General features: G+C 38.0%; 1 protein-coding gene across 3 annotated transcripts in view; it reads left to right on the top strand.

Moving 5' to 3' along the window:
* Positions 1–26,877, top strand: part of LOC306854327 (seizure protein 6-like) — a gene marked incomplete at its 5' end in the record, with an annotated part of 225,332 nt that overhangs the window by 26,023 nt on the left and 172,432 nt on the right. Inside the window, 2 exons of one of the 3 annotated variants that reach the window (XM_079392239.1) lie at positions 19,642–19,736; positions 20,124–20,227. The exons of the other annotated variants lie outside the window; for them this stretch is intronic. Coding sequence (XP_079248365.1) covers positions 20,191–20,227 — 37 coding nt within the window. Of the gene's footprint in view, positions 1–19,641; positions 19,737–20,123; positions 20,228–26,877 lie in introns of those variants that run through there. 3 annotated transcript variants of the gene reach the window in all.

The raw sequence follows: 26,877 nt of genomic DNA, 5'->3' as shown, positions 1-26,877 counted from the left end.
ATCTATCTATCTATCTATCTATCTATCTATCTATCTATCTATCTATCTATCTATCTATCTATCTATCTATCTATCTATCTATCTATCTATCTATCTATCTATCTATCTACAGTATCTCACATAAGTGAGTACACCCCTCACATTTTTGTAAACATTTTATTATATCTTTTCATGTGACAACACTGAAGAAATGACACTTTGCTACAATGTAAAGTAGTGAGTGTACAGCTTGTATAACAGTGTAAATTTGCTGTCCCCTCAAAATAACTCAACACACAGCCATTAATGTCTAAACCACTGGCCACAAAAGTGAGTACACCCCTAAGTGAAAATGTCCAAATTGGGCCCAAAGTGTCAATATTTTGTGTGGCCACCATTATTTTCCATCACTGCCTTAACCCTCTTTGACATGGAGTTCACCAGAGCTTCACAGGTTGCCACTGGAGTCCTCTTCCACTCCTCCATGACGATATCACGGAGCTGGTGGACGTTAGAGACCTTGTGCTCCTCCACCTTCCGTTTGAGGATGCCCCACAGATGCTCAATAGGGTTTAGGTCTGGAGACATGCTTGGCCAATCCATCTCCTTTGCCCTCAGCTTCTTTAGCAAGGCAGTGGTCGTCTTGGAGGTGTGTTTGGGGTCGTTATCATATTGGAATACTGCCCTGCGGCCCAGTCTCTGCTTCAGTATGTCACAGTACATATTGGCATGCATGGTTCCCTCAATGAACTGTAGCTCCCCAGTGCTGGCAGCACTCATGCAGCCCCAGACCATGACACTCCCACCACCATGCTTGACTGTAGGCAAGACACACTTGTCTTTGTACTCCTCACCTGGTTGCCGCCACACACGCTTGACACCATCTGAACCAAATAAGTTTATCTTGGTCTCATCAGACCACAGGACATGGTTCCAGTAATCCATGTCCTTAGTCTGCTTGTCTTCAGCAAACTGTTTGCGGGCTTTCTTGTGCATCATCTTTAAAAGAGGCTTCCTTCTGGGACGACAGCCATGCAGACCAATTTGATGCAGTGTGCGTCTTATGGTCTGAGCACTGACAGGCTGACCCCCCACCCCTTCAACCTCTGCAGCAATGTTGGCAGCACTCATACATCTATTTCCCAAACACAGCGTACAACCTCTGGATATGACGCTGAGCACGTGCACTCAACTTCTTTGGTCGATCATGGCGAGGCCTGTTCTGAGTGGAACCTGTCCTGTTAAACCGCTGTATAGTCTCGGCCACCGTGCAGCTCAGTTTCAGGGTCTTGGCAATCTTCTTATAGCCTTCGCCATCTTTATGTAGAGCAACAATTCTTTTTTTCAGATCCTCAGAGAGTTCTTTGCCATGAGGTGCCATGTTGAACTTCCAGTGACCAGTATGAGAGAGTGAGAGCGATAACACCAAATTTAACACACCTGCTCCCCATTCACACATGAGACCTTGTAACACTAATGAGTCACATGACACCGGGGAGAGAAAATGGCTAATTGGGCCCAATTTGGACATTTTCACTTAGGGGTGTACTCACTTTTGTGGCCAGTGGTTTAGACATTAATGGCTGTGTTGAGTTATTTTGAGGGGACAGCAAATTTACACTGTTATACAAGCTGTACACTCACTACTTTACATTGTAGAAAAGATATTTATATCTATCTATCTATCTGTTGTTTGCTCTATCGTTCATTTGTTTGTTTGCTATGTCTTTCGTTCATTTGTTAATTCATTTGTTCTGTTGTTTGCTCCATTGTTCGTTTCTTTGATTTCTCTCTGTTGTTTATTCGTTTGATTTCTCTCTGTCGTTCATTCGTTTGTCATTCATTGCTATTTTTCACTTGTACTATTTCTCTCCTTATTGTTTAATTTCTCTCCTTATTGTTGAGTCATTCTATTTCTCTCTCTATCATTCTGTCTTTCTATTTCTCATATTATTTATGGTTAAACAGAATTTTTATTAGAATGTTATAGACTTGGAGCCTTTGTCCCATGAAAATCAGTATGAGTTGTGCATCCACAGGATTTTATGTATATTTTCACTGTGTTAATTTTACAAACACTTATCCAAGAACTATATAAGGTATTGATTGCACCTTAAATGTCATTGCCACATTTTTTAAATAAAATTTTAGTGGAAGGCTTTTCTGCTGTGAACATGTTTCTCTTTAACTCCTGATCTTAACTTCTCCATCTCCTCCTCTCTTGACTTCTTCACCTCTCTTCTCTAGCCTTGAAATGCAAGCATCTGGAGCAGCAGACAATTTGGGGCGGTATTAGCAGTTCCCTGGCCCTTGGCCTAGCCTCGCTGGCCTTAAGCTTGTGTAGTCCAGGCAATATTGGTTTCTCCTCGAGCCCTGCCTCTGCACCCTACACAACCATTTCACCCTCTGACCCCACTCAGAGTGGAGGATTATCACAGTGCGTGGGGGGAATACGAGAGCGAACTGCTGACCTTGTGTGCAAAACTTTTTAACGCTCTGTATTGTGGCTTGCACTCGAATGCGGACTTGCATTTCACACTTGTGCGGGTACGCCTGCTTTTTTTTTTTAAGCCTGAAAAGCAGTTAATATTCTGAAGGCCAACAGCTGCCAGAGATGCGGATTAGAGGTTCTTTGTTGAGCTGTAGTTTATCCCATCCTGACAGTGGTCCAGTCCCATGGAGCTCTATCCCTGCTGTGGTGCACGCTGTGTTTTCTAACAATGGACAGTAGATATGTCTAACACAGGGGGTTTAGGCTGTAGATAAACCACAAGATTTCCGAGTAGCTCGATGGTTTAAGCTAGGATGAGACTTTAATACAGCAGCACACCCTTTTCTCTCTTCTTCAGCTCTAAAAGCACTTCATAATGAAAGAGAGAAGCGTGCAACGCTTACTCAGTGTGCCAACGTTGTCCTCATAATGTCATTTAAATGAATGGCTTCCTGCTGAATTAAGGTAGCAATGTCAAGAGGCTTCAAACATTGCAGGTTAGTATGTATACCGGTTAGCCAGACAGTGTCCAGGGTATTTTATGTTTAAATAAATCTCAGACCCTCTCACCTCAGGCTGTTGCCCAGCCATAATAAAAAGATTGGAGAAATACTGCTCCTAGTGGGCAAAAAGCAAGGAGGAGAAAGCTAGAAACCATTTATAACTAGCAAGTCAATTCATGACCATTTCAAGTCTTTTTTACATTAAATTTTTTTATCAGGTTTAATAATATAAAAAATATAACAATATATAATAATTAGTGCTATTAAATTATTAATCATGATTAATCGCATCCAAAATAAAAGTTTTTGTTTACATAATATACTATGTATGTGTACTGTGTATATTTATTATGTATATATAAATAAAAACACATACAGTATATATTTAGAAAATATTTACAGGTATAAATTTTTATTCATATAATTTATATTATATATAAGTATATTTAATATATAAACATAACTTATTTTTTCTTAAATATATACATGCATGTGTGTGTATTTATATATACATAATAAATGTACAGACTACGCACACATATTTTGGATGCGATTAATCACAATTAATTGTTTGACAGCACTATAATATTAATATCAAATATTTTAGTAAATATTTTAAATATATTTAAATATGGTTTGTGATCAGATTCTTTTATTCATATTTAGATTTAGATTTTGCTTAGAAAACATATAGCTTCTTCCGAATGACTGTTAATTTAAAAAGATGCGGTTTTTTTCATTCCAGATGGTGAAGTTATGGCATGGATTATTTGGAAAGTGACACACTGATATTACAAAAAATGCTCTTGCTTGTAGAGGGGATCGCTATTATGCAGTTCATGAGAGTCAAATGCGGCGATGCCCATGTTCCCGAGCGAGAGCATCATCATAATAGAACAATGGAAAAGGCTCGATGAAACTAATGAACTGAGGGTCTGCGTTATTGTCTGGCACATCGTATCCTCTTGTGAACTGTGGCTAAGAATGCTTCTGTAATATCAGCAGTTTCTCACAACTAGCGCCCATGCCTGACCTTTAAGCTGGAGCTGAGCGGCTGTTAATTCCATCGGTGTGTCAGAGAGCCAAAGGAGCTGGCCACAAAGAGGAAGTTAACCTGAGGCCCAGAGAGCACTGACTCCATTATTTTAGCAATTACCAGGAGCTGTTCATTTAAAAAAGGACGGGATTCAGCTGTGATTAGATTCTGTCCACAGTGTCTGAGGGCTGCTGCCTCTGGCAGAGGAAATGTATTTACACATTATGCTCCATACGCAGTAGGGCTGTCGTGATTATTTGATCTAATCACGGTTATTTGCGATAGCCGCAATTATTCTGCACTTTACATTCCAGCTGCTTACTGTCATCCAAATAAGGGAATTTTAAGAGCTCCAAATGAAATTGGATGCATGAAGAAAGTTAAAACAGCTCCAAAGCAACTGATGTGAATGCAAAAGTATAAAACAAGCCTTTAATATGAATAGTGATCGCATGGCGGTTAAATTTAAGTAGTGGCAAATATTTTGCACCATTAAAGGCTGCCTTAAAATGATGTTTCATGTGTATCAATACACAGTATCATTACACACACACATATATATATATATATATATATACATACAGTGGTGTGAAAAAGTGTTGGTCCCCTTCCGTTATTTTGTTTTTTTTTTGCATGTTTGTCACACTGTAATGTTTCAGATCAACAAACAAATTTAAATATTAATCAAAGATAACACAAGTAAACACAACATGCAGTTTTTGAATGAAGTTTTTTTATTATGAAGGGAAAACAAAATCCAAACCCACATGGCCCTGTGTGAAAAAGTGCTTGCCCCCTAAACCTAATAACTGGTTGGGCCACCCTTAGCAGCAACAACTGCAATCAAGCGTTTGCGATAACTTGCAATGAGTCTGTTACAGCGCTGTGGAGGAATTTTGGCCCACTCATCTTGGCAGAATTGTTGTAATTTTCGAGCACGAACCACCTTTTTAAGGTCATGCCACAGCATCTCAATAGGATTCAGGTCAGGACTTTGACTAGGCCACTCCAAAGTCTTCATTTTGTTTTTCTGAAGCCATTCAGAGGTGGATTTGCTGGTGTGTGTTTTGGATCATTGTCCTGCTGCAGAACCCAAGTTCGCTTCAGCTTGAGGTCACGAACAGATGGCCGGACATTGTCCTTCAGGATTTTTTGGTAGACAGCTGAATTCATGGTTCCATTTATCACAGCAAGTCTTCCAGGTCCTGAAGCAGCAAAACAGCCCTAGAACATCACACTACCACCACCATATTTTACTGTTGGTATGATGTTCTTTTTCTGAAATGCTGTTACTTTTATGCCAGATGTTATGGGACACACACCTTCCAAAAAGTTCAACTTTTGTCTTGTCAGTCCAGAGAGTATTTTCCCACAAGTCTTGGGGATCATCAAGATATTTTCTGGCAAAACTGAGACAAGACTTTGTTATTTTTGCCCAGTCTCTTTCTTATGGTGGTGTCATGACCACTGACCTTAACTGAGGCAAGTGAGGCCTGCAGTTGTTTAGATGTTGTTGTGGGGTCTTTTGTGACCTCTTGGATGAGTCGTCGCAAACACTTTTTCACACAGGGTTTGGATTTTGTTTTCCTTTCATAAAAAACCCCTTCATTTAAAAACTGCATGTTGTGTTTACTTGTGTTATCTTTGATTAATATTTAAATTAGTTTGATGATCTGAAACATTAAAGTGTGACAAACATGCAAAAAAAATTAAAAATCAGGAAGGGGGCCAACACTTTTTCACATCACTGTATGTATATATATATATGTATATATATACATTTATATTTATTGTGACAGGGTGGAAGAATCACGCGACAAGGAGAGCTCAAATAAATACCCCAGAGGGTGGATTTATTAACAATAAAAAGGTGCCAGGTGAAGAGTGGTTCGCTGAGGTGGTGCGGTGCTCTCCGTGAGTGATTCCCTTTTGGTGCGGTGAGTCGGTGCTGTGCTCGTGGCAGGGTTGGGTCGGTCACACGCTGGAATCTCAAAGAGTCAATGAGAGATATCACGTTAGTCCTCAGCTTCATGTAGACCAGTCTCCCCATGTAGTAGTCTTCCGCGGCTTATATGGCCACGGGCAAATGGGCCACATGTGTGGCTGATCCAGCCATGATGAGCGAGTGCAGGTGTTTCGCTTTATTCTCCAGGGCAACGCTGATGAGTGCTCGGGACGCTCGTCACATTATATATATATATATATATATATATATATAATATTAGTGTTAATAATTACATTGTGAATATTAACAATAATTAGAATTAGTGATAATATTCTGTCAGTGTGATTGGAAAGGGAAAAATAAAAATATTAATTTTTAAATATTATTATATTAATAAAAAGTATTTAAGTATTTACATAAACATTTAGCATCCAAATTTTATGTCAATTTAAATAACTTATTCCTAAGGTGCATGTGTATTAAGCTTACACTTTAAGTGACATGAAGAAAAGAGATCATTAAATCATATTTAAATTACATTTACATTTTTGAACACAAACCCACAAGCACTCTTCTCAACTCTCAAACAGGTCCAGCTTTTCTTTGATCTTTCCAGTGACTGATTGTGGAGTCCATCTTGCAGTGTTTATGTGACTCTGCTCTTGTTTACAGAGGCTGTAATAATAGCATAATGAAAACGGCTTGAGTCTCCATAAGTATGAAATGCACAGGCAGGATTTTTTATATTAAAACAACTGTGAATTTCCCGCCTGCCACCGGACTATAAATATATAGTCCGCAGAGAATTCCATATGCAAAGCACAGAACAGGTATTTTGTCAAGGCTTGCATAGAAACATCTGCAAATTGGACATGGGAAAGCATGCGAGTCTAGGAGTGCTGATGCGGCGTGGAATTCTTCATGCTTTCCAGAGTTTGCTGGATAAGAATAAATATTAATCTACAGCAATATCTATGAAAAGAACGTGTTTGTACAGATTGCGATTTCCACATCTATTATCCACACACGTCTTCAAGATTTTCAGAGTCAAAGCTCATCAGAACGCAAGCTTTCAATTCCTTTATAATACAAACTCACTTCATGTGGGCACCTTTGATGCTGTGCTTTTCTGAATGCTCATGTGAATTTGATGGAAACTGCTTGCATAAAATAATCATAGTGTGTAAAACTCTATTTTGTAGGTGAAATGCATGTAAGCCTGTCTGGAAATGAATTATTTGCAGAATAAGTTTGACATAACTGTTCTGTCTGTAGCTTTGTAGAGTACGTATATTCAGTTCAATGAAATATGGGATGCTTATTAAGAATGACTTAAGAAAAAGTATTAGCCTGTTTAACATAAAAACATTATGACACTTATGTTTATCTCAAGGGAGATGTTTTCTGACGGTGCTGGTTCGTCTGAGGGATGAAGGCCAAGTTGTCTTTGTATTTCATGCTACATTTCTTGTCATCTGGCACACGGCACATTTAACCCTCAGCTCAGTGTTGAAGGGAGGACGGAGCGGAATAATGGCTGTTTTTACACACTTGCATCCAAACGGCAATTAGCATGCATTTCACGCCACATTGGTGCCATGCTTATATGAGGGTGGAGGGCTCTGCGAACAAGTACTCCACCCAGATCGGGGGGACAAACAGCTCCATCAATTCCCCATTACAAAGTCATTTTTTTACGAAAATGCTACTCATATATATCGCTTTCTTTTCATCTGTTACACCTAACAAGGAAATGGAGGGGAAGCCCTCGCTGTAGTCTGCTGTAATGTTTTCCTTCATATGGTCTGATACTCCCTCAGAAATCATTTGCTGTTGTTTTGTTGTCCTTTTCTGTACAATTTTTTTCCAGTTGTAGACTCACCTCTTGTATTATACTCAACTGAGTTATTTTTTATTTTATTTTTAGTGTCATGCAAGATCATATGCCCCAGCAGAAGCATATGCTCTGTTCTTTATCAAAAACATTTTACCTTGTTCTAGACAATCAAAAACACAGCCTTTCTTTACCAGTAGTGTAATGTAAAGCTAACCAATGGAAAAATTAAAAACCTAAAGAAAGGAAAATGGTTAATTTGATTATTTTTTGCTTTCATGTCATGTAGTATGCAATTCAAAATACTAAGCTAGGCTAAGATAGTAGCTTGCTAAATGAAGACTAACTGAGAGGCATGTATAATTTTACCTTTATTTTTGCTTTGGAAATGTTTTAATGTGATAAGATTTTTAATGGGCTAAGCTAGGCTAAGCTAGCTTGGTAATGAAGGCTGACTGAAAACACAGCGAAAGGGACACTTAATTTGACCATTTTTAGCTTCTGCAATATATTATGTGATAGGTAAAGGCTAAGTTATGTTAAGCTGTTAGCATGTTAAAGGAAAGCTAACTAAAACACAAACAAAGGTAAATGTTAAATTTGACCATTTTTAGCTTCGTGTTATGATGTGATATGGGTAATATAAAAGATGAAGCTAGGCTAAGCTGAAGGCTACAAAACACAAAAAGGCAATGTTTATTTTGACCATTTTAGCTTCAGTGTTATAAAGGGACATGTAACGTAATTTAAAGAGCTAAGATTCACTATAAGCTGTTCACCAAAGGTTAACTAAAACCACAAACAAATAAATGTTTAATTTGACCATTTTTATCTTTGGTCATATTATCAAAGACTAGGGTAAACCTTGTGAAAATTAACCATGGTTTTACTACAAATAAAACCTAGTTAAACCACGGTAACCACAAATTAACCATGGTTTTGCCACACTAACCATAGTTTTATCATGGTATTTGTAATAAAACTGTGGTTATACAAATGGTAATCAATACAATACAATACAAAAAAAAAAAAAACCCTACTACCCTTTTAATACAGTAAAACCATGGTTAATTTTTGTAAGGGAAGCTATTAGCTTGCTAAATAAAAAAAACATTAAGAAAGATAAGTGTTTATTTTGAGCATTTTTTAACTGATGATTACAAATAAATGCACCGTAAAGTGTTTTTCTAATGAGCCACTAAATAGAGTACCCGAAGTAGCTGTCTCAGCCAAAGGAATGGCTTTGTTGAAGCGGGAAGATAGCAGTCTAGTGGAGGATAGGATCTTGCATGACATGGCTACCTTAATGTAATCAATACAGTGTCAACTCTCCATGGATTTTAAAATCCTGGTTATTATTTGTCATCCTTAGAACAAGTATGTCATTCGAATTGACTGTCCTTTCAGATTTAGATGAGAGTAATTGGAGGAAAAGGTCCCAAGAAGCAGATCAGGTCTTATCAATGTGAGCTGGGCTTTACGTACAGGCTCTGTGGCACCTGTGCTGGCTCAATAACTTTCAAGGTAAAGCTGACTCTTGATCTCCATTTGCAGTGCCGGCCCCACTGTGGAAATATCAAGTTGACCATTAGATCAAAGCGGCTGGTTTCTGAGCAGCTGTGCATTGGGAGACTGGAAAGGGGAGGACAGTCTGAAGGAGGGCAGAGAGACTGACATAGAAATGACTTCTTTGTATAACCCAACTCTTTGAACTGGAGCTTTACCCACAGCATTGATCAAACGGTATGGCGGTATGGTGCGCTCTGATCATACGCAATCTACTACAGTGCCATTTGAGCATCAGGAACACTAGACGGGTTGCCACTTAAGCTTGCAGACTGGACCACTCAGGATTTCTGTTCCCTAGACTCAAAAGCATCTGAATTATTTACTGTAGATCATGGAAGTGCTTATGGCTACAATTTAATGTATGAGGTGTGAAGTGATGGTGCTGAATATATGAGACAGCTGACAGATTCATGGCAGCACCTGAGGTGCAGAGCGAACCTGTCAACCACAGCAATCAGCCAGTGCTCAACATTCCTGTGAGGATCTTAAGTGATGTTGGTCCTCCACAGGCTGCCCTCTCATGGCCTTTCTGTGACACTGCCAGTCTACAGGGACCTCATTTAATGTCGGTCACTTATCGTGTGCTTGGCATGGATTTTAGATCCCTGAGGAGAGCTTTGGCCCCTTAGGTGTGCAACAGAAAAGTTGTATGCTCACAGGCTCCTTTATGTAAACAACACTGCTTTATAGGGAACTTATAGTTACAGTTATACGATCCTGTGATGTTAACTACTTTATAGGTGAAATTATCAAAAATGTGTGAAAAGCACTTTTTCTGTTTTCTGATTCTGTTTTTGATATCTTGCTTTCAAATTCAGCTAATAAATGACCAAAAAGTGATTTGTGTGGGTTGAAACAACCCACTTGAAAATGGATGTGGTGGTCTACAGGTTTTCAGCCAGATGGATTTTCAGGACAAACTTTACAATATATAATAATAATTAACAGACCTGGTCATCTTCTTTTAGAAGCCTATTGATTATATAATGGGACATGATTTTGCCAGCAGAGTGATATCTTTGTAAAAGGACGTGGATAAAAAACATGCACAATTTATTTATTATTATTTTAATTTTATTTTAATTTTTTTGTAAATACATGTTCACAGTACTACCATTTAAAAGTTTAGGGTCAATAGGATTTTTTATAAAATAAATTAATACTTTTATTCAGCTAGGATGCACTAAACTGATCAAAAGTGACATTTGTTACAACAATAATTTATTTTTACATTTCTGTTCAACAAAGAATCCTGTAAGAAATGGGTGATGGTTTGCTCCGAAATATTAAGCAGCACAACTGTTTTCAACATTGAAATAATAATAAGATACGTGTTTTAAGCTCCAAATGATCATATTAAAATGATTTCTGAAGGATCATGTGACACTGAAGACTGGAGTAATGATGTGTAGTAAATTATAGCTCAAAAGGGAATTGTATATAAATAATTACAATTAATTATGATTAATTACAATTATTTATCTCGGCTGACAGTAATAACTGTAGCAGAATTAAATTGCCATCAACTGATCTGTCCGTCCAGCGAACATTCAGTGCAAGTTCATATCAACTCTAAGAAAGGATATTTCCTTGGCCACAGAAAATACTTTCCTATTAATACATTAGAGCATGTAGCGAGGGTCAAAATTTAATTTGCAAGGCAGAACCAGAAACTCATGTAATTTGTGCACACAACTTTTATTAACTAAACACTAATGCAAACTAGTCTAACAAACAAACAAGCAAACATACAATCACTCATACATGGGGAAAGAGCAAATGAGAGTTGATGGATGAAACCATCAGGAAACCAGAGAATGAAGCTATGAAAAGAGTCAGTTAACCACCTGAATAAAACCATCAGAGCCATTTATAACGGGGTCTATAGCTTATACTAAACCTCTGTTTCATTTAGTTAAATGTACGATACTTGCAATGCCTTTGGTCGTTGAACGAGTGTCCGGATGGAGTCTCAGTTGAAAGTTCTGATGGTTTGAAGGTTTGGTGGTGTTGGAGTTCTTCAAGTTCTTCCGGGTTTGAAGGGTGATGAACTCCAAAAGATGTTATTCTGGCTCGGTGGTAATTGGGAGTTTCTTCCCAGGTAGAAAGGGAAAAAGAGCTAAGAAAGAGATCTGCTGAGATCCGAGGATCCTTGGTTGAAAGGTCGCCAGGCTTGGCGCAAAAACTTAAGGGTCCAGAAGAGTTCTAGCTCACATCCTCCTCATCCTCTTAGGATGAATGAATGAATGAATGATGCATTTATATAGCGCTTTATTGTGTATAGCTGTACACCCAAAGCGCTTTACAATCATGTGGGGGGGGTCTCTCCTCAACCACCACCAGTGTGCAGCATCCACTTGGATGATGCGACGGCAGCCACAGCACAACGGCGCCAGTGCGCTCACCACACACCAGCTACAGGTGGAGAGGAGAGAGAGTCATTGAGCCAATCAAGTGTATGGGGATTATTAGGAGGCCATGATAGACAAGGGCCAGTAGAAGGAATTTGGCCAGGATACCGGGGTTATACCCCTACTCTTTACGAGAAGTGCCATGTGATTTTTAATGACCACAGAGAGTCAGGACCTTGGTTTAACGTCTCATCCGAAAGACGGTGCTTTATGACAGTATAGTGTCCCCCGTCGCTATACTGGGGCGTTAGGACCCACACAGACCACAGGGTGAGCACCCCCTGCTGGCCTCACTAACACCTCTTCCAACAGCAACCTAGTTTTCGCCGGAGGTCTCCCATCCAGGTACTGACCAGGCTCAACCCTGCTTAGCTTCAGTGGGCAGCCGGTCTTGGGCTGCAGGGTGATATGGCTGTGGCTAATAACAGAATAATAACAGGATCTAACAGAACCGCAGACTGCAGGGGCAACACTGATGTGAGAGCTTTATCTGCTATAGAGGTCACACCTCTGGGGAGTCAAAGAGCCTATGGAAAGCCTAGGGAAAGTTTACGACTCTTTGTCTCCATGCATGGTAATTTGCATATGAACTGGACTGGAAGTTGATATACAAACCATTAAAGATTCTTAGAACACTTATATGTTGCATAGGTATCGACATATAATATACACTCTCAATTAGATCATCTGAAGACGAATTGATAGAGACCAAACATGGTATAAGTGAGGTAATATTAACTACTGTTCTATCATAAGCATGCATAAAACAGGATACAATACACGAAAACACAAAAAAATCACAACCTCTTGTATATTATTACTTAATTAAATCGTACTATGTTTTGATCGTATGTTTAAAGCTTTGACTATGTGAAGGATTATATCTGCAATATCTGAAATTACAGTTTATCTGTGACATACAGTATATATATATATATATATATATATATATATATTTTATTTATTTTATTTAATTTTTCTGTAATGATATTCTTGTGCTGCCTACCACTAATCCAGTCATCATATATGGGATGATTTAAGTAATTTATCTAATTCCTTAAACTTGCAATTAAAATGGAAAAATAACCATATGCTGGAAGGAAAGTAATTCAAATTAATTCACGTAAATGGATGCACTCAAGCTATATATAATGAATGGGAATGTAATTACATGGCATCATTCTGTTTAGACTTATAAATCTAAAACACTGTCAGTGAAATGTATAATTAAAAGGTCATTATTCTGCCTGCCCACACACTACTATGTCAACACTTCCAGGACTCATAACTCTTTGGCTTCGTTGGATGAAATTCAGCAACTGACCTCAAGGATTTTTGTTTTTGATAAAACATCCCAACAATTTAAGTAGTGATTTAAAAAAAAAAATCCTCAATTTACACTATTGTGCACAATTTTAATCTGAACAAGAAATAGGACATATACAGCAGACATAGCATCCATCTTTGCTGATTTTGGCACATAATGTATATAAATTTTATATTTTAACAGCAGTTCAACCGTATCTAATAGCATTTGTTTTAACCTACTTTAGCTACTACAAACTGTGTATCCGGATACTTCCTGTCAATGCTATAGTTTTAGACGGTAGCATCCTAGAGCTAATTCAATCTGCCACGGCTGAATGGACTGTGTTGACTGCGCTCTCAGGAGTAAAGCATTCGGCTAAAACACACTCTTGAGGAGAAAAAAGGGGCACATACGTAATCTTATTTTGGCAGAATGATTGCCGCAGATCACTGAGCATAGCGAAGAGCTGCTAGCGCAGCTCGATTGTGCTAATGTAGCAGGTTAATGTAGCATCACCTCTTAGCATAATATGTTTTTACTGCCCTTTTCTCCTCTCCACTTTAGTGTTCAATGCAGTGTTCAGTTCAGCGTGTTTGGAGAAGACCGCAACACAGCTGGAACGCTAACGTTGTCGAATAACCCCTTTATCGCTCAGAGAGGGCGGCAGTCTGGCTGATTGAAGTCAAGGTGCCCGTCTTTGCAAACAAGGGAGCTGGGTTTTTACCTCGCACTTTATCTATAATAGGAAAACCTTTTTAGAGGAAGTGAGAGATAGAGATAAAACGGCCTTTATAATTCAATTAATGGGGAAAAATTGAGAATTTAATTCACTCAGGTCAAGCTCGCTGACCACAGAAAATGATTGCTTATCGATTTACACTTTTTATGTAAATGTAAATATGATATAGTACAAGCGTACGTAGAAAACAGGTTTGTGGGAAACTGAGGTATTATTAAACATGCTTGTCCTCTGTATATGAATTTACATCTAATGGATGTCAGTGGTTTTGTCCTTTGTAGTAAGAACAGAGCATTTGTCTTTGCCTGATTCTTTGTATGGCAGCGTACAGCATGATTACAGAGGATAAGAGATGTGGGCAATGACATCCTCGCAGCATATTGTTTATACCTTGTGGTGGAGAACATGCGATCCAATGAACATGCGTTCTTTGATGTGCGCATTTCATGGACGGTAAGGGCGTTGTGGCTAATTAATGAGCTTTATAATAACATCTGCAGATTTAATCTTCGCTTACATTGTGTGTTGGCAGTTTAATGTTGTTGGCTGTTGCTAAAATGAGCCTTGTCCATTACCACAGCGGCACAAAATAGAATCCCTATGACAAGGAACATTAATTTAATGTCAGGAATGTCAAAGGCCTCTGTTTACATCAATCATGCTATTATGAAAGCATACTCATGTTGCTCGCCAGCTAATCTATTTCTTGAGATGCCGTACGTCCACGTCTACATGTGGGAAGTCGTGTCTGTCTTGACATTGGCTGTGTGCGAAATGGCACTCTAGCTTATTGCTTACTAAACGGTGTGACGTATACACTGTGTACCACCTACTGTTTTAGACATTTTATGTAATGTGCAAAAATTAACAATTACAGTAGCATACTACATTGTTCACTAAGCTGAATCACATTTCATGTTTAGCATGAAAAATGTGAAATAGAAGAATAAACAAGGAATTGTTTATCACAGATTACTTGAATAACCATTTTAATAACTGTGCACAATGTTTGTGGGATGCATTATAGCGATTAGCCGATGTTGCAATTTTAATTAATACTAATTCTGAAACATATTACTATATGTTTTTTTGAGCATCTGATAATTGATTTGCAAAGTTCAATTTTATTTATTCTTTTATTTTTGCTTTTTGATACAATACTAACTAAATCATCATAAGAATATTACAATAAAACAAATGCAGATGAATATTTATTATTTATATAATTAATGTTTCATTCTCATTTTAATAAAAAAATATTATCAGTAGTTTAGCATTTTTTATTTATGCAAATAAATAAATAAAATATAATTCAGAGTTTAGGCCGTAAGAAAGATATTTATATATTACATTACATTACATTACATTATATTATATTAGTCACATGTTTTAGTTCCTGTTCTTTCCTTTTTTGGTCATGTTTCCTGTTTATTAATTATCTTATTAGTTCCCTTTGTTTGGTTCAGGTTTATAAGTCCTCAGTTCTCCTTGTCCGAACTCCATTATGATTTGATTTGTGTTGCAGATGTTGGTTTTCTCCTGGATTTATGATTAAAAATCCTGTTGATTCTGCTCCTTCGTCGTGCGCTTCAGTTAATAGCAGCTACACGTTACAATTATATTATATTATATTATATTATATTATATTATATTATGTCTAACTTGTCACAATTTATTATCATCTTTGTTTTGGGCTATATTTCATTTATGTTAGACTACACTATATTCATGTTTATAATACTGTAAGTAACTTTACATGCGAATTTACATTCCAAATTATTATTATTATTTTTTTTTTTAGAGACCCACCAAATGGTGCCATTTTTGGTAGATGATACATAACCAGGGGAGGTTCTGGGGGGGGGGGGGGGGGGGGGGGGGGGGTGTATATATATATATACTGTACATATAAGAGAAACATCACCAGCTGCTAAATTAAAATCTGCGTTCGCTGCCTAGCACAGAGCCAGAGACACGTTTTTAAAAGCACTGCGCATTATAACCAATCACATACGATTCTTTTGAGCTTATGAATGCAAGGACCAATCAGTGCTATTTCGTCACCGCGCGCTGGCTGACTTAATTCTCTGACTAACGTTAATTCTCTCATCAGAAACAACAAAGTGAAAATGTACGAATATAAGTAAGATATTAATTTCACAGTGTAAACAGCTTTAGAGATTATTATGGCAGTTTTTGAGAGTGCTTGAACTCGCTGGACTGAAATGAAAATGTTCTTTGATAATGTAAACATTCTTTGCTCTCTTTTTCTACAATGAAAGTTTTATAGGCAGTGTTGGGGGTAACGCATTACAAGTAACACGAGTTACGTAATCAGATTACTTTTTTCAAGTAACTAGTAAAGTAATGCATTACTTTTAAATTTACAAGAAAATATCTTAGTATTAGGCTACTTTGCCTATCACCCATACGCCAGTTACTTTGTTTTCCCATTTATTGACTGACAAGTCTCCTGTCCCCATATTGGGAGAAATCGGAAATACAGAGGTGTTGTGTGTGAACATGATGTTACTGTAGTTATATACTAAATGTGAATGTGCATTAATTGCAAAAAAACAGATTTAGTATTCATCAAAAGGAATTAAAACTGTGAAATGCAATCTCAGAATATGACGCAAACCTGCGATAATTAAATGTTAAATAACACAAATGTATCTAATCCCATTTTATAAACCAATATCTTTGCTTTACCTTTGATGATTCAGTTCAATACTAATAAGCAAAAATGACTAGATAAACTAACAATTATGCTTCATTTTTTTGTTTTTTATTACTGAAGAGTGTTGAACCTTCTTCTCCTGCGATCTACTGTACAGACGTGAATTTACTTTTCCTTCAGCCTGAGGTTTATTCGTTACACTTTCGGGTGTGAAAGGGCTTTTACATTTGCTATAAATAGAACTTATATTAAAAACAATCAAGCCCTGCGCATAAATAAAAAGTAACGCAAAAGTAACACATTTCTTTCCATAAAAAGTAACTAAGTAACGTAATTAGTTACTCTTTTAGGGAGTAACGCAATATTGTAATGCATTACTTTTGAAAGTAACTTTCCCCAACACTGGTTATAGGCTAATTAACTTAGTGTTTTTATTAAATTCACATTAAATACAAAGTCAGTCGTATTAAAAGTATTTTATGGCATGACACCCATATCAGAATCAGAATGAGCTTTATTGGCCAAGTATGTTTACACATACAAGGACTTTGTTATCTGTTACTTAAGAAAAAAGACGGGCTTTTATGCATAGTTAATAGATTACAGTATTAGGCTACTTTGCCTATCACCCATTATAGAACAAATAACAATCTATAAAGGTGCAAAATGCATTTACTTACACATATTTGAGAATCGAGATATTTCATGATATATTTTAGGGATATATCGAATAAAAAAACATAAATAAATAAAAATAAAACCCCTGCTGAAAAAACAATAGATACCATTACAATAATGAGACTTGTATTGGTTTTAATGGAAACTGTAATGGTGCCTGTTGCTCTCTACTGGTAATTGGTTGCCTTCTGTTGGTGGCTTCTTAAAACCAATAAATCCTAATGGAATATGTCCCAAAACACACTACAGAAAACAATGTTTTAATGGTTAAAAGTTGATGGTTTGTAATATTTGTAATGGTGTTTGTAGTGGAAACCATTCAAATAGTCTGTGATGGTTTTATTTTATTTTTGTTTTGTTTTTTCAGTATGACATAGGCCTATATCAGTTATAAAGTGGTATTGTGGATTCTCTGTGTCACATGACAAGCATGAGAGCCCCCCCCCCCCCCTCACTCGTGCCTCCTCAAAAATAATGAGTGCATGATGCCCCTGACACTACAATACAAAATAATTTGTCAAATAAATGAAACCTGATGAAATATTTAATTTAGTTGAAATTGTTATAGATTACATTTAGAGTTTGCAGTGATACATGACATGGTGAAAAATGACTGAATGAATAATACTTAAGGTTAAGATGAATTTTAAAATTGTGCCCCTAAACGCACAAGTGGCCCCTGCCTGCCCCCCCCCAGTTACTTTGGTCTAGAGCCACCCCTGTTCATAACCAGAAAAGTGTGAAAATTGGTTAAATAAATGTTGGTCGATTATCAGTCTCTAATACAGCATTTCATGTAGTATTGTTTGATATTTATATATATTTTTTCATTTTCATTCTATGGGCATTCTATGTATACAGAAAATTTGCATAGATACATATTACATACCACTACATACTACTGAGTACTATTCTATTCTGAACATCTGAGATTGGCTTTGTGCTTGCGCTGCAAATTAAAGATCATGTACAAGGAGCTATACAAACCCAAAGAGCCATTCACATGAGTAGCAACATATTACTCTTGAATTTGCAAATGAGATTCTTGCCTTGAATATGAGACTGATCCACTCCTCCCTCATACTGCGGAGTAATTTCTTAAGGCTGTAATCAAGACAAAGGCGTGGTACGGTGCGGTGGAGACGTCCCCCTCCCTTCCTCTCTGTCTCCACACAGATGTCTCAACACACCCCTCGAGACAGACATGGTCCCATGAGTCCCCTGCAGAGATTCAGATGCCCAGAGAACAGGCCGTTTATCAAAATGCCTTCAGTGGGCCACGTCCCAGTGAGACTGCTTCTGGCAGGGAAGACACATCTGTGTTAGAGACGTTCATTCACACACATACACATCCACACACACTTATAATTAGATTTTATTGCAGGGATATTTGACACACTTACAGTAGAGTGTGGTACGCCACCCACTCCACCATGCCGCCAGTGCGCCTACAACAGGGGAGTAGAGTCTTTTGTCTGGTTTTGTCTACACAGCCACTACAAAGGAGAAAACCCTCAGAAAAGTATGCATGTGCCTTTATAAATATATCCACAGAGATTAAGGGATTGCAGATAACTCAAGATGGGCTCAGGAAGGGTTTTATTCACAAATATTTAGCAATAATAATAATAGTGAAAAGCACAGCAGGATTGTATGCCGTTAGATTTATTGGGAATGTAAATGTATGCTTTTCTGTGTACTGTAGTGTTCATTCATAGACCACAAATAAGACAATTAGATAAAAAGTATTTATATCTATCTATCTATCTATCTATATATATATATATATATATATATATATATATATATATATATTTAGGGTTATATAGGCAAGGCTTCACACAGGGTAACATTGACAACGAACCGGCCCAGGACTGCAAACACAAGGAGATTATAAAGGGAGCAAATGAGGAGGGTAATGAGTAAACACAGGAGTGGGCAAATTAACCAATAATCAGGAAACAAGGTGGGTGGGGTCAAGACAATTGACATGAGAGCACATGGCACATAGAACCAAACAAGACAAGCCATGTGCTCACACAAAACACAAGCACGTGGCCAGCAAAACAAAATCACTAGCCATATGCAAAACAGGACACGAACACGCAGCGAATGAGGAGACTTATAAGCTGCATGTTCACAAAACATGACAAACATGAAAGCACGCATCCAGTGAAAAAACACAAGCTGTGTGCCACACAGAACAAGACAAAACAAGAGAAAAAAGCACGCGGCCGAAACCGAACCGCGTGCCGAACAAAACACACACACACACACACAGAGGAGCGCACGCCCGAGCGAACTCGAAATCGCACGCTCCCACAGCGCGAACAAACCTGGAGCGTGAGTGTCCGAACCCCGACACGAAACCAGAACCGAGCCTGAACAAGACCGGAGTGTCCGGTATCCGAACACCACGCCCCAACATGAAACAGAGCATGCAGACAAGAGAGCGCGCAGCTCGAGCACACTCGAAGCCGCGCGCTCACCAGAAGGGAGTGTCAGTGCTCAGTCACAAAACCATGAATAAACTAGACCGAAGTAACAGAACCCTGATGACAGGTATTGCTAAATTAATAAATAAATATAAGTTGTATTATACTGTATATTGTATAATAGTATTATTATTATTAATAATAGTAATATGATAAACATTGTAATTCTGACACTATAGAGAACATGAGTGTTTTTAAACAGCGCAGTGGGTCATTTCAGGGTGCTTTTCACAGATTAAACCTAATTGCAGTTTCACAGAAGTCATTATACAGCAAAAAAGCTAAGAGAGTCACAAACATAATTGCATTTCAGCACGCAGTGTATTTTATTCAAGCAATCCTGAGGACCTAATTTCTCAAGGAGCAGCGCATTTTTAATCAGCGACATCCTGATTATGATATGTTGAGCATAAGTAATGCTGCATATTTACGTTAATTTCATTAATAACTGCAGGGGGTTCCAATTTGCGCTGAAGATGGTGAATACTCCACAACAGCATTCGTTTCCATCAGGGTGATACATGAGCAGCTCCAAGCTGGGACGTGTGCAAGAACCGAGTGAGGAATGAAGCCCTATTTTGCTTTCTCCACAGGCAATTAAAATGTTTTGCATGCTGTGGTTACTGTGGAAGAACAATTACTGAGACAGTGATTTGAATTGGATTTAAATGTGAAGATCTTTGATATGAAAAAATTGACCAAATCCAGCAGCTTCACTTTGCTGTGCCTGCGCTATTGCTTCTGAATGAAATCAAATGAACCATATTTGATTTATTAGCCCACGTTAGTAGCAATTTCTTCCAGATGGCTTTGGTTCTGAATGTTGATATGGATATGTTCTCTATCTAAAAATGTGTGATTCTTGATTGCCTGATGATCAGCTTGGCTTCCTTTCAGTATGGACTTACTAGCTCTTATCCTTTAAAAAATAGTTGAAAATCATACGCCTTAATAATATCTTCTGAATGTTAAAATTATCAAAACACACACACACACACACTAGGGTTGCCACCTTCAGCGAGGCAAAATAAGGGACACCCATTCACGACGAACACCCCCCCCAAATAAACACGAAGAAGTATGTAAACTTCCAACAGAACATATTAATATTGTTATCTTAAATTTGATTATTTATAAGTATTAATTATTGTTTGTCTTTTTTTGTCAGTTCTGCAGCTGTTACCTGATGGGACACATTTTTATTATTTTATTATTAATTTGCTTAAATTAGGGCTACATTTATTTGTACTATTTTTATCTAAATAATTTAGTTTTTTTTTTTTTTTTTTACTTTTAAAATGACATTTATGACATTTTGATATGATATATGACATTTTTGATTATTTACTATGTATAAATTTATGATTAATATAAATTATAAATTAATAAGGGTCTATCATCAATCATAATCTATTAATTAATCTGTTTTATAATGTCTAGAAATATAATAATTATGTCTACCAAGCTCTAATGATGTATGGAATATAACAGACTATCCAAATTTTAATAAAAAATAGACCTATACCTTGAGGACAGATGTGTCTGAAACTTTAAAAATATGAAAATTCTGTCATAATTTATCCAGGTTATTCTAAACCTGCATGAAGTTATTTTTTCTTCTGAACACTAAAGAAGATACTTGTGTGGGTAACTAAACAGCTGCTGGTCCTCAAAAAAATACTATCAGAGTCATTGGGGACCAGAAACTCTTTGGCTACCCATATTCTTCAAATTATTTTCTTTTATGTTCTACAAAAGAAAGAAATTAATACAGGTCTGGAACATCTTGTGGGTGTGTAAACGATGGAAAATTTTTAATTTTTGGGTGAACTGTCCCTTTAAGTCACGGTTCAACTGAAATGTTTCTCTGCAAACTGCGCGTTCATCATTAGTTACTGAACATACCCATTGATAACTTTCCCATTCAGCCTTACATCTGGAAAGCCTGGTGTTCAAAGTGCAGATGTTTTAAACCGCGCAGGTTTAGCGCATGCTGCGCTCGTGTGAAAGGGCTTTAACAGCGCGTGTGCTGGAGACTCCGTCACTATGAAAACAAAGACGCCAAAATGCAATTACGCACAAATGAGCTTCTATAATACCTCGTATGAAATTGATTTCAGTGCACAATACTTATTTGTTGATTCAACAACGTGTTGGCATTTGTAAAATTCGGGACAAATCGCGTCCCGTATTGATTTGATACGGGACGCATAATTTTACCTTTAAATATGGGACGATTCCGTTTTTTAAGGGACGTGTGGCACTGGCAACCCTAACACACACACACGCACACACACGTATATAGTTTTGTTTGGCTTATTCACATTTTTAATAAAACATGATTTCCCTGTAATATTTTCTAGATTTTTTTTGTCTCCAGTGTTCCAGTAACATGATTTGATTTAATATATTCAATATATTCTATTTTGATTTAATATTGATTTCATTATATTTTATGTGAATTATAACAGAATGCAAGAGCGAGTTACCTTGAACAGTTGGTGCTATCAAGGATATTGTTTATACTCACGAGGAGTGGAATCTTATATTCATCTTATTTGAGTGTCAACGGAGGTTTTATTGAGTGATTTCTCATATTTTTCTCTCTGGTCCATTTGCAAAGGTGCGTATGCAGAGGGCTGTGAGTTATAGACCTTGAGAGGAGGTTTATGGGAGGGGAATCTCATCTTTCCCCTCTCTTGCTGTGTTAGTTGGACTGCCAGCTGAAGGTCAGATGTTTTCATTGCCCATCTGAACAGGCCCTGACAGCTGCTTGGGAGTTTGATGGGGGCTGTGGGAGGGGGTGGATGAGACCAAGTATGTCTGTATGGTAGAGCTGAGCTGTCCGAATGCCCTGAGGAGTGATGTATAGCCCAGCTCCTGCTTGATTAGAGGAAAGGGCATCTCCATTTAAACATGAGCTTGCTGTCTCCTCACATGTGATCTCTGTTTCTGAGGCTTTTAATAGTCCTCACAGAGGTCAATATCTGATTAGTCTCGCGTAGCCAGACCTTTGACTGAACTTTGTTGTTCAGATCTAGGCCACAATGCAGCTTATTCTTGCAAAGAACAACTCAAGTAGGCAGGAAGAGCCATCTAAATGATGACCAACCACAGTTTTATTTATACAACCCCCAATATGATGATATTTCTGTCACGAATCCGGCCTATGAACTTCCGTTCACTCACCACCAGAGGTCACTCGCTCACCACATTGACTCTTGCACTACACTAACTGTTGCACGTCACCGCCAGACTACAATTCCCATCATCCATTGCACTGACGACACAGACACACACACACAGCTGATTGCACTGATCACACAGCTGATTCCCATCACACGCTTTACTTAAAAGCCGTGGACTATCTCAGTCAAATCGCAGTGTTGTATAGCGTATAGCTCTCTCCTAGCAATAGCTACTCTACGGAGCCCACTTAAGCCAAGTTCACACTACACGACTTTACATGTCGGCAGATCGCTGTGCCGTTCAGACTACATGACTTGATTGTCTGTCTTTTAGTCGTTGTGGCGTTCATACTACATGACTCTTATGTAAATTATCTGCAACCAGGGGTTACACACTACAGGAGCTGACAACAACTCTGTCACCCAACTGCTCGATTCGGTCCCTAAACCACGTTTTGTCATGAAAACACGCGAGAATTGACCGTTCGCAAAGAGCTTGATTGATAGGTGATCTGACCAATCAGAACCGCTGCTATCCGCCATCTTGCCCGACAGCTGGCCAGTCTTCATAGAAATACATGTTAAAACGGGGTGAAAAAGATCGACTGAATTGAAACTTTTTCAATATAACTAAATATAAATATGTGCGGAGGGTTAAGCTGTGCTGTTGTTGGCTGCCATGGTAACGGCAATAAGCTGAGGTATTTAAAAGTGCTTGTTTTGCTTACCAGAAAATTTACTCATGCACTGTATGCATAGCTTGCAGCGCTAAAGTTAAATGCTGAGTGTTAAATAATAAAATAATATGTTAAAAAGTGAATTTAAAACAAAATCCCGTGAACTTCACCCCGAATGGGAACTGTATATGCTCATGCAGCTCATCTCTTTTCAATGCAGGTTAACCGCGAGCTTCATGTCATCTTCCCACTCATTAAACTATGACAGGTCCTTTACTGCAAAAAGACCGTCACTGCGACACTCGCAAAGTGATGAAACTGTGGCGCTATGTTCTTTTTAAAACCATTTTCATAGGTTTCACGTTATATTGTCAGCTCGGAAAATATGTAAATCCGCATGCCCAGTAGCCGCAGCTGTATCCCTTCTAACCTTAACCCCAAATCAGACAGGAGTAGATTAACTTCGGTGGATTTAAAATGATGTGTTCCGCGGTTGAAATTAAACACCTTCTGATGTTTATTCATGTTCATTTCGTGCATTAAGTAAATATGAAAAGACGATCGGTTCACGTGTTTGAACTGAGGCAATATCTGTCACGACACATTGAAGAGCCACAAAAAGGTATTTATTGTTTGAATTTCTTTAAAAATGACTCGATTTAAAAGCTGAGGGTCCTGAGATCTTGTTTCATATCAGCAGTAACCTGCTCTGTCTTCTCTGTCGGTGTGTGGTCAGTTTCCTCTCTGCTCTGAGATGTGTTTTTCACTGCGTGAGATAGAGTGTAGTGTGAGTGTTTGTCAGTCATGGCAACAGTAACTATTGGTGGTTAATAAAAAATATAGCAGCCAAAAGTCTGTGAAAGAGAGTGAAAGATGTTTATGTGCAAAAATATAAGTTGCTGCTGTTTTACTTCCGGTGACCTCAACCCATGGCTTGCTCTCTCATTGGCTGTAGCTCGTCACCACACCTGACACCACGTGATGTCCAGTCGGCCGACCGATCCAGATATTTGGCATGCTAGATATTTGTTTGGCGTCGGCGAGGTGTTAAATCGGGCTTAAAATCTTGTAGTGTGAACTAGCCTTTAGTTGTCATAGTCTTGCCTGTTTTTTAGTGTTTTGATTCTTGCCCGTGTTTCCTGGATTAACCCTTTGCCTTGCCGTTCGGACTCTGTTTGTATCTCATTTGGATTATTGCTCATGGTATTGGACTACCCCTCTTCTCAAGCCCACTGGATATTGTTCGCCGCTCAAAGACCCATGCTTACCCTAGGATTACTCTTTGTCATGCCTGTGTTATACCTGTTTGCTGATGTTTTGACTCTGCTTGTGTTTTGACCACGTCTTGGAATAAAGCTTGCAAATGGATCTGCACGTCTCACGTCTCGTTTGCCCCATAACAATTCCACATTATGACAAATCTTTTTTTAATAAATAGAAATTAATAGAAAATAAAACACTATTATAAATTACTGTAAGTATATTATTTCTTGATTCTGTGTATTTTTACAATTATAATAAAGTTATTTTAATTCAGATGAATTAATTTAAATTATTATTAAATTAAATTATGCCAGGCTACTGTATAAGAAGTACAATGCAAATTAATTAAATTACAATGCAGGCTTCTGTGCAAACATCTGAAAAAACTGGTGCACTAATCCTAATCTGATTGGTTAATTTTAGGTAACTTGGTTGCGTTATATCAAGCAGTCAGTAATATTCTTGGTCAGCAGGTGGTCTTTGAGTGTGCTGTACGAGGCTGTCTATTAATGCACATAAAACTGGAAAGTACTTTCTCAATCTGGCAAGCTCTTATCTGATTAGTGAATTTTTGGTAACCTGGTTGTGTAATATCAACCAATCAGTAATAGTCTTGGTCAGCAGGTGGTCTTTGAGTGTGCTATACAAGGTTGTCTATTAAGGCACATAATACTGGAAAGTACTTTCTCATTCTGGCAAGCTCTAATTTCAATGGCTGATTTTAAGGTAACTTTACTTAAACTCAACCAATCATTATTAGTCTTCGTCAGCAGGCCAAGGGTTTGCTGTCCCAGGCTGTTTATAACATGTAAAATCAGAAAGTACTTTCTTGGTCTGGCAAGATCTAATCTGATTGGTTGATTTAAGGTAACTTTATGTAAAAACAACCTATCAGTAATAACCTTGGTCATCAGGTGGTCTGTCAGCGTGCTGTACAAGGCTGTCTATTAATGTGCGTAAAATCTGAATGTGCTTTATCAGTCTGTCAAGCTCTAATCTGATTGGTTGATTTTAGATAAATTTACATAAAATCAACCAATCATTATTAATCTGGTTCAGTTGTTGGTCCATGGATGTACTGTCTATTAATGCACATAAAAAGTACTTTCTCAATCTGGCAAACTCTAATCTGATTATCTGATTTTAGGTAAAGTTAATTTAAATCGACCAATCAGAGTAGCGCTTGCCAAATCAAGAAAGTACTTTCCAGTTTTATGTGTGACTAGACATCACACCCATGGACCACCCACTGATCAACACTAATATCTGATTCTCACACATTCTCACATTTCCAGATCATTGTCACTGATACCAAAAGCTCCCTTCTGTATAGTCATGAGGGCAGCTGGATTATCCTGAGGCTGAATGGGACTGTGAGGGGAAATAAGTAGAGCTAAATCCTAATAGCCCTCAGGGAGATGAGGAAATGTCTTAGCTGTATTCATAATGTTTAAGAGATCTCTGCCTTATGCTTCTCTGCGAGCCGGCAAAGACCAGACTCCCCGGGGAGCCGAGCCAGTTCCAGAGGTTGTTTAATTAAGGGAAATCATTGCCCAGCAGAGCGAGCCGGAAGTCTTTACTTAATGTTTTAGAGCATGATAGCTCCTCTGACTTCTATCGGAGGTATTTTAATCATTATAAAGCCTTGAGATGCCCCTCTGGGACAAAGAGAGATGCTTTCAGTCACAGTAGCAAGAAAAAAGCAACACATGCTCAGACTTTTCCACAGAAGAAAGAAAGTCATACAAGTTTAGAACAACATGAGGGCGAGTAAATCAGAATTTTAATTTCTTTGTGAACAATCCCTTTAAATTCTTTGCTAAAATGAATCCGCCCTCAGAGATGAATAGCCAGACATCCGTACCCAAGCACACTTTAACACTGACATCTGCTGTCTAATGCAACTTTTTGTTCAGTCACTTCCCCCATCCGCTGAATTTAATCATCAGCAGAGGCTGACGATATGAGTAAGCAACACCGATTGAGAAATCTGCCTCTATTAAGAATATCTTTCAGCCGGCCCACTTCTAATCTGCCTCTCTGGTATCGCTCGGGGTGAATAATGACAGAAAGCACCTCT

This window comes from Barbus barbus (genome assembly GCF_936440315.1).
Source record: "Barbus barbus genome assembly, chromosome: 34".
NCBI classification, from domain to species: Eukaryota; Metazoa; Chordata; class Actinopteri; order Cypriniformes; family Cyprinidae; genus Barbus; species Barbus barbus.
This window is presented reverse-complemented; position numbering and strand designations above follow the sequence as displayed.